At 40.2% G+C, this 9,541-nt stretch overlaps 1 protein-coding gene across 7 annotated transcripts in view; it reads right to left on the bottom strand.

The window, feature by feature from the left end:
* Window positions 1-1,060: 1,060 nt before the first annotated feature.
* Window positions 1,061-9,541, bottom strand: part of LOC138039156 (uncharacterized) — a 69,184-nt gene continuing 60,703 nt past the window's right edge. For all 7 annotated transcript variants that reach the window (XM_068885350.1, XM_068885347.1, XM_068885349.1 and 4 more), the window contains 3 exons: window positions 8,758-9,000; window positions 2,478-2,555; window positions 1,061-1,690 (listed from right to left, as the gene is read on the bottom strand). In XM_068885350.1, the coding sequence (XP_068741451.1) occupies window positions 1,497-1,690; window positions 2,478-2,555; window positions 8,758-9,000 (515 nt within the window). In that variant the 3' untranslated portion in view covers window positions 1,061-1,496. The remainder of the gene's footprint in view (window positions 1,691-2,477; window positions 2,556-8,757; window positions 9,001-9,541) is intronic.

Raw genomic sequence — 9,541 nt, 5'->3', positions numbered from 1 at the left:
AAAGGATTGAAAACACCTGTATCTACCCTCAAGCTCTGAGCGTCTTACGCAACTCAACACAACTTAATGTTTCGTATCATCTTATCGGTTTCTGTATTCATACACTAATCCCTTCAGTCTCAACATTACAGCATAGTAAGAGAACAGAGAACTGTACTATGCACTTACCGGTACTCGAACTTGGACCCCTCAGATCTATAGTCCTGTACACATGTCTTTGTCGTGGTTTAATTTTGTTTTTGGTTTGAAAAGTTAATTTTTTTCAAACCAGTTTAAATTTTTTCTTAGAACACTGCCCATTTAACATATTCTTATTCTTTCTGTAATTAATTTTATGGAGAATGTATAAAGTAGACTAGAGAAATCATTTTAATAGTAATAATAATAATAATAATAATAATAATTGTCGCGGCTAATCGCCGTCGCAAGTACAGCAACGACGTACCTCAACGACGCACCTCAACAAGGTCGAACCGAAAGCATACAAAGGCGCCTCTGGCAGCAGCTATGCGGTCCATGTGACACCTTGGAGCACAGCTTACAGCCAGCTGGAATCAGCTGTATGTTGGTTTTTGCTGTGGATGGGGGTGGGGGGGAACCGGAAAACCTGGAGAAAAACCCTCGAGGCAGAGAAGAGAACCAACACAAACTCAACCCATTTATGGCGTCGGGTCCGGGAATCGAACCTGGGCCACATTGGTGGGAGACGAGTGCTCTCACCACTGCGCCATACCAGGTTAGACTACACAAACATTCCGTATTTTTTCACGTGACCCAGTCTATCTTCATTTGCTTGACAAACGCCAGTTGGTCATTTGGGGTCGAAACTATTGAAACTTGTGTTTCGAACTTTTTGATCGTGACACGTAACCAATTTTCCGCTTTCGATTTATTTCATTATGTCATCAAGTAATATGAATTATAATGATTATTTCTCACTGACTTCGTTTTTCGCCACCATGTCCACGTCGACTGTTGTCACGTTGTGGTGAACAACTCTACAGCCCTAATAGCTTTGGTTTTCTTGAATTGGTAACAACGCTTTACTGCACACTAAGAATTTCTTTTTCTTTGATATATATTTATATATTTTTGTGTGCTTGTAAAGTGCAGCAATATTCAGTGCTTTTTGGTGAAAATAGTGTAAATTTTTGAATAGTGGAAAAACAATAAAAATATGAAATGTAAAAAGCCAGAGAATCCACAATTGCCCAACTTAAACAGTCAATTGTAGTTAATATATACAAAATAAAATTGTTGATACAAAACCTCCTAGAACTCAGCAGCGTACAAAGGTAGTACGGGCATTTTTTTTTCTTTATCACTTTAACAGCCTGAAGTTTTGAATTTCCACTTTCAGCCTGTTGGCTGCAATGTGATAAGTCGATAACGTAGCGTCTAGTTTATCTATCATTCTCTATTCAAAACCTTCGCTCATTTATTTGTACATAGCTGATTTCCAATTCCCAACGATCATAATAACTTGTTTCAGTTCTTTACAGTTTGTCAGCTATTACTTGCAGGTCACATTCACATAAAAGATCATAGACATATCCAACAGTCAAGGGTCGTTGCCGAGCAATATGAGCCAAGAGAGCATCGGCTGGATTTGGAAAGCGTGAATTAAGGAAATCAATCCGGTCCCTGTTCAAACCAAACTTCTCTGCAACAAGCTGCCACTTGTCCGCAACTGTAAAACAAATAAAGGAATATATTTGCACAAACGCTGGAGTTTCAATGTAACTTTCCATTGAACTGATTTATGAAGCGTCTTCACAGGACGGAACGCCGGCTGTGCTGGTCTCCACCGGAAAGCAAAAACGGCAGTGGTGATGGTGTATTAAACTTCAATTCACTCTCTGTAGGCTAACATCACATCTTCGTTAAAACAGATGTGAGTAGAAATCACAGCTTACTTTATTCTGGTTTGACAAATTTATACGTGTACTGTCCTATTGTAGTGTTAATGTATGCTTCAGTGTGCTGACACGTTACTTCTGAATTTTAAAGTTCATTGAAAGTGGTTTTGAATTTGATGTCTTGATTGTCAGCGCGTTACACTTACAGTTAGCAGTATCAATTGAATAAAAATAATGTTTTCTACATACAGTATTGAATTTTTGGTAATTACTATTCATTAAATTACCCCGCCAGAAGGAATATTTTGCTATTAACCAGATAATTCGTTATTACGGGGTCTTCGATAGAACGAAGACACCGCTACAACGAACATTTTTTTTGGGGTACCGTGGCACTTCGTTATAGCGGGGTTCTACTGAACTATGACTAGAGTTTAGTGTAAAAGTGCTCTATCTATAAGCAACATACAACACAACAAGTGATCTTCAGTGATGTAGCTTCTAAGAGCATTCTGACGTTCTTTATTTTAAAAAGTATATTTTGATGTTGGGAAGCATCCAAAGATCTCGTCAAGAATATTTTTTTGAGGATAGTGTTTTTAAACTTCTGCAACTTACCTGTTAGGGCGACGGTGACGTCGGTTCGTTGTTGAGATGACATGTCTTGAATCTGAAGATTTTCAGGTAGCACTGGACCTGAAATAACAAGACAAAAGTCTTAACTGTTATGTTGAAGAGGTCTTAAACAATTATCTCTTTACGTCCAAAGGCTGAGAAGCCAATACACACAAGAGAAATCGTCGCCAATTTTCAGTCGTTTTTAGGATTTGTTAGGTATCTGTATTTTAAGACGACAGCTAATTTACGTGATAGTGGTCAATACTGTCCCTTTCCCTCGAAAGTTACTGATAACATATACCCTGGATTCGCTCTTTTGTCGCTCTTTTCATAGCGAGAAAATAACCTCTGGAATCCAGGGTAGATAACATATCAATAAAATCACACACACTTAGTTAACCCCAACCAAGAATTATGGGAAAATTTGAGGGAGATTTGGAACAAAATACCTCTAAGCATAAAAACAGACACATACTTTCACTGAAGCGGCAGACTTCCTCTTTAAACACAACTCTTTTTCCCATTCCTCCAGGCACTCACGTGTCATTAATTAATTAATTAATTAATTAATTAATTAAAAGATAAATTCATGTCTATGATTTATTCTGTCAATCAATCACTCAGTGAGTCAATCAACCAATCAATCAAACATAACTTGCATTTAGCCGAGAAAGTACAACAACGGGCGTTTTTACGGATCATTCTCTTTTATTCTTCGATTTTTTAACGTACGCGACGATTTCCTCCGATGGTTCAAGGATTGTCTTCGACCACAAAAATGCTGACTTGGACAATCTGTTTGAAACCTTAAAGCTAGCCGATTCATCGCCATCACCGACATCTAATGACGATATAGATACAGACTAGCAGTACTGGAGAGACACTTTTCTTGCTGCTGTATCCGAACATATTCCATCAAAAACGATCAAAAGGAGTGGCTCTCCACCTTGGATCGACAGCGAGGTTAAACATGCTCTAAAAATCGTTTCTGAGTTTTTTGTCGAAGCGTTTCACGCAACTATTATCTGTTAAAAATGCAAATGTGAATTGAAGAAAATTGCGTCCTGGAATTAGAACTGAAAAAATTTTAACAACTTTACGTGGAGTCCTTGGAGCAGTTTCAATATGACTCGAGGTATTGAGGTGTAAAGATCTCAGAAGCTCACACCTTCGCCAAATTCCCAAACAAAATCAAAGCGTACTTGCTCGATTACGCCCGCTTTCATTATTAAGGCCACCCAACAGCAAACATTCGTCCAGCGTCAAAGAGACAAATTAACCTCAATCTGCCAGCCATAAATTTGTGATTATCGTGTCACGATTGCTACTGTCACTTTCATAGTCTTCTTGTATTACACCATTGAAAAACCGGTTTGAACAGATGTTCTGTCGCACTTTGTAATAAAACTGTCACACTTTGTAATACCTGTCGCACTTTGTAATAACACTTGTTGCACTTTGTAACAAAATAGCTGTCGCACTTTGTAATAAACGAAGCTGTCACACTATGTAATAACAAGTTGTCGCACTTTGTAACAAGATTCAAATTTCCTTTGCATAGGATGTTTGGTAGAAATTATACGACTCCAATACTCCCCCAGGGCACAAATACTTTCTTCCTTGATATTTCGCTCTGCATACGAAACTGAGGGGAGGAAAAAAAAGGCGTTCTCCTCCACGCTTCTCGCTATTGTTATTTCTCTTGACTACGATGTCTCGTGACAAACACTTTGCTATCAAGAATAATGACTTTTTAAAATCGGTTTTGTTAAGCCGCTCCATTGGCTAGGTACTAGTCTCAGGGGACCGTGCTCTTAAATCAAGATTCCAATTTGAAGTATACTGGCATCTCCTGCGGATGAAAAAAAAGTTTGTTTCCGTGGGGTTTTAGAGGGGAAGAAACTGGAAAGCAACTTGCAGACATCCTATATCAGTAAACGAGTAGAGGGCACATCTAGCTGGTATTGAGAACAGCTGTACAAAATGGGACAATCCTGAAATAAAGGCTTTGACTGGGAGTCTTCTAAGAAGGTATCGTAAACTATAACTGAATAGAATAATTACGAAATAGTATCGTCTTTTAATTCAAAAGTTGGATAAGTTGAACATAAGCCAGAACGTGAAAAAGGAACCATCATAGCATAATTAGTTTATGTGATATTAGTACTAGCGCATTGAACCAGAGTGATATCAAAATAAAAGTAAACAACAACGAACTATAACATGAAACGGAAAGTAGTTGTTTAGAAGACCATGGGTGATTCTTTTCTAGATGGGTATGACAAAGCAGATTTTAACAAAATGCTACTTTCAAATTTTGCGCCAGAATATGTTAAGGATGATAAACCATCCCAAACCACGAAATCGTAGATCCAGCCAAGCATTTGCCCAATTTGGGCTGGCAACTATTCGCCGTACATCCAGCCCAACAGCACTACAACAGCACTGACGATGCCAGGTTCACCACCATTAGAGGTAAATACTCGGCAGCATCGAGACCAGTCTATGGGTGATATCACGAAAACGGACGTTGACTTGACATAGGTTATTGTACATAAGGCATACATGGTTAGAAGCTTGAAGATAACAAAGCCTCGGAAAGGATTTTCTCTAAAATTTCATTCGGAATCCTTGCTATGAGAGTGGTACCGTCGTTCGTGGATACCATTTCAACAGTCTCGTTCTCGACAAAGGGGATGGGTATTTGTATCCACCTCTCGTTCCTTTCGTATATACTGGCCGTGTGTGTTATCCTCCTGAGTAGATAACAAATCCGCGCCATCTTCCACCTCTTCTTCTGCCCTTTTCTCCTGCTCATCATCTTTCACCTCTTCTTCTTCCTTCGCCAGCAACACCCTGCCGTCCACATATATGTAGTGTTCTCCGTGGTTCTCTGCATAATGCACCTGCTGAACTCTTGCAGTGGGTATGCTAGAAGAGGGAGAAATCACCGCTGTGGTCGCCATAGGTGCCATTGTTTGTCATTGAGTGTAAAAATATTCTGCCCAGGGCGTGGCCGCAAAAAGCTCCAAAGGCATACCTTCACTGTCGTTTGGATTGTTCGTCAGGTACAGTTTCTGGTGATTGGTGTATACCGAGACGGTTTAACAGGAAGCACATTGCCCCAAACTCACAGTTTCCGTTACCTGGTGGATTGTACATGAAAGACAAATCCATGTCAGGAAAGTCTACATCCAGAAATCGATCGCAGGCTCTTAACGGTATTTACAATTTTTTCGAAGCTGTTTATTTTTTTGCTTATTCTTGTTTGTGCTTCCTGGGGGGCGTTTCCTAATGCATGCCATGTCTTCTACCGAAAACCATTCTTCTATGTGTTTACAAGAATTAGGTCTAACCCTGACTTTATATGTATCAGGATTTGCTTTTCTCTTCTTTACTACTGTACCTTTAACAACAACCTTCCACCTTTTTGGTGGATGTTTACCTCCTTTTTGCGGTCTGTACCGCACAAGAACGTTCTCTTTTACTTTAAAAGTTTCCGCTTTGTGGCGTCGCTTGCCGTTCTTTACCATTCGATCGTTAACCTTCTTGCTGTACAGCTTTGCTCTTCGTCTGATCTTCTTTACTTTCTTCAAGTGGCAGGCCAATTTCGGTTTCTTTTGGCGCTGTGGTAACGATGTTATCATCAGAATCTACACAGTCCAGCGACGCCTTCACTAAATGATTTCACTTCCGCCCGTAGTATATTTAGAAAGGAGACCTCCAACCAAGTTCTTCTTTACATTCCCCATTTAAGGTTCGCTGCCCAGTTAACCCCTTTTTTTCCCAGGGATACTAGGTCGTACATGATTTTTTTTTCTTAATCTTCTATGTGATCTCTCAACCTTTCCCTGAGACTGCGGGTGGTAGGGTCTCAATTTAATAGTTTGCAAAAAGGGGTCACCTTCCCTTCGAATTCTTTTCCTCGGTCACTTTGAAGGCGATCCGGGGGACCGTGCTCGCTATAAATCCTCTGAAGTGCCCTACTAACATGTTCGCTTGACCTTTTTTTTCCAGCGGCCGCAACGACAAATACCTACTGAAATATCCATTATGCTCAAAACAAACCAATACACGTGCTTGCTGTGGTTGACAGCCTCTTTGATTAAATCCATCAGGTCAATTTGATGCTGACCTTGAACGGTCTTGGCGGTTACTGGCCTTGGGGTAGCTTTATTTGTGAATTTAACATTGTGAATGTGATACTTTGCTTCGTTGCTTGTTACTCGTAGGATATTTCTTTCGCTCAGACCTGCGAAGCCAGCTGCCGCTCGATTGCTTGATCAAATGTTGTTGCAACAAGACTCCTCTCGATGACTTCTTAACTACTTTCTTGCCATCAAAGTACAGTGTTGGGGCAGACTGAGGTCCAAGGTGCAAGCTATCACGTTGGCGCCGATAGCGCACTACTGCATTTCTCTGTTCGCGTGTGCGTTCTGCAACGGGCACCTTAAAATTTCCTTGTACTAGCAGCAACAGCGTCTCGTAAGCCTCGTCGCTTAACGCATGAAAATATCCCCCTTTCTTTTCTGCTCCGAAACTGCAAAAAAACAGAATAAAGCAGCTCATACAGGCTAAGATCCACTTGTATGCCATATCAGCTATATCAATGAGAAAACTACGAAGTTGCACAATAAAATGGATAGAAATAACCGGCTCTTAGGCGTTAAAATTGACAACAAATTAAATGACCATTCTGAAATGAAGTTTCCCGTGGGAAAATGTGCTGTGGCATCGGAAGGATTTCCGCACGTGATCACTGACAGATCGTGCTACTCTGCGCCTTTCTTCCAAGCTTGATTTTATCGGCTTCCATCTCAGCTTTCATTGCTTATATTAGAGGTTTCTTCTACTCACAGTGAGTTCACTTGTCTGCTGTGAGCTTTCCTTATGTCTAGCAGCATTCATTAGGACCTGCTAAATCTAAAAAATAAATTAACGGTGGGAGACTCCAGCTTATCATCCAGACGTCTTGTCGAAGATTTGCAAAAGAAATATGAGATATATATGCAAAAGAAATATGATATGTGTATATAAACTAAGATACACCTTTTAACATTAACGTTTCGGACAGGTCAGCAGAAGACCATTTGAGCTCAATCCTAATTCCAGACCAGGAGGGTACTAAGGGAATGAAGGCATTAAAGATAACCAGCGATCGCAATTGCCTTAACAAGTTACCGTACGTGCATCTCCTGTGATATTTGTCTTGTTATGGTGTTCAAGGTGGCAAGTCACATGGAGCCTTCATGTCCTTGCTAACCCGTGAACTTAATTCTCTCGTGCATCTTTTTATTTTTACCAGGCCAGGAGTTATTTCCCCTCTGTTCACTTATTGCATTTCATCGTTGCTAAACTAGCTTTGTGATCTCCAAAATAACAATTGCGAGAAGCGTGGAGGAGAACGCATTTTTTTTCCTCCCCTCGGTTTAGTATGCAGAGCGAAATATCAAGGAAGAAAGTATTTGTGTCCTGGGGGAGTATTGGAGTCTTATAATTTCTAACAAACATCCTATTCAAAGGAAATTTGAAATCTTATTACAAAGTGCGACAACTTGTTATTACATAGCGTAACAGCTTCGTTTATTACAAAGTGCGACAACTTGTTATTACAAAGTGCGACAGTTATTACAAAGTGTGACAGTTTTATCACAAAGTGCGACAATTATTACAAAGTGCGACAAAACAGACCGCAAGGAGAAGAGCTAAAAATAAACCTGCCTCATTCAACTTTCGGTCGCTGCGAAGGACAGTGGAAGGAAAGCAAAGTCGCTTATTGCCTTCAAACGCAGAGAGTTTTTCCAAACACTCCCTACTCTACTTAAAGTCAGTTCAAAACACCCACAAAGCAATCCATCTGCATCAGCAGCTTTTGCTGACGACATAAAGTTCTATCGTACTATCAACAACCCTGGAGATGGAGAAAGCCTTGAGCAGGATATCAAACAAGTCTGTGATTGGTGCAAAATGTGGCGCATGGATCTCAACAATTGTAAGTGTTGCCTCCTCTCCCTTGCCAGAAACAGTAACCCCTATTGTCCTTCGTATCATCTGGATGATATAGAAGTAAAGAAAACTGATGTTCACAAAGATCTTGGTGTACTTGTTTCCTTTGACCTCGAGTGGACCTCGCACGTACGATCAGTAACCGCAAAAGCCAACAAAATACGTGGATACTTGGGTGTCAATTGTCAATTTTGGCGGTGAAAGGGTTAAACAAAATTCAAACCAAAAACAAAATTAAAACACAACATAAACATTTATCCCACTATTTTCTCACCTGTTGTTCCAGCTGGTGTAATTCCCCTCAAGTGCCGGACAACGTCAAGTCTGCCAAAATATTTAGCTTCTCGAGTAAAACGACGGATCAGTTCCCTGGTCCCAACGTCTGGGTTGTCCAGTGAGGCTTCACTGCACGGAAGATTCTCCTGTAATTGACTCAGAACCTGTTTCCAATCGCTCGATTGGCAAGAAAGGGATTCCACCAACTTACAGGGTAGAACAATAGCTCTTTCTCTGCTTTCTAAAGAATTTGAAAGTTTAACGTTGAAATTTAGCATTAATTCTGTCAATAATTGAACCCTCCACATTGTGGGCTCGTCATGACACTATTATCAAGACAAGACCATCCCGATTGGTCTTGCTAGCAGCAATCGGGTCTTCGATTGGACGTCATTTTCCGTTGCTTGGTCATCGATTGCTCCTTTTTTTCATCTCGGCAGTACTCGGGACACCGATGAGCAATCGGGCAAACAGAGAAGAAATCAGAATTTCGAATTGAAGCGATGTTCAGTTTTGGAAACTTAGCCGGCTTGTGGGAATCATGACAGTGCGCGGCTTGTTTTTTTTTTTTTTTATGATTTGACTATTTTCACAGTGACGTAAATTGTCAATCAATGTAGAGGTTGTAATTGAAAATCTACACATCTTCCGGATGAAAGCAAAATAGCGAACACACGAAACTAAAACCTCGCAAAAATAAACGCGACAAACACAAAATTGAACGAATGGATCCTAAATAGTACATTTTGACTACCTCAATGATATTGGGATAAACTGACTGA

The sequence above is a fragment of the Montipora capricornis genome, chromosome 2, assembly GCF_036669925.1.
Source record: "Montipora capricornis isolate CH-2021 chromosome 2, ASM3666992v2, whole genome shotgun sequence".
Classification (NCBI taxonomy): domain Eukaryota; kingdom Metazoa; phylum Cnidaria; class Anthozoa; order Scleractinia; family Acroporidae; genus Montipora; species Montipora capricornis.
This window is presented reverse-complemented; position numbering and strand designations above follow the sequence as displayed.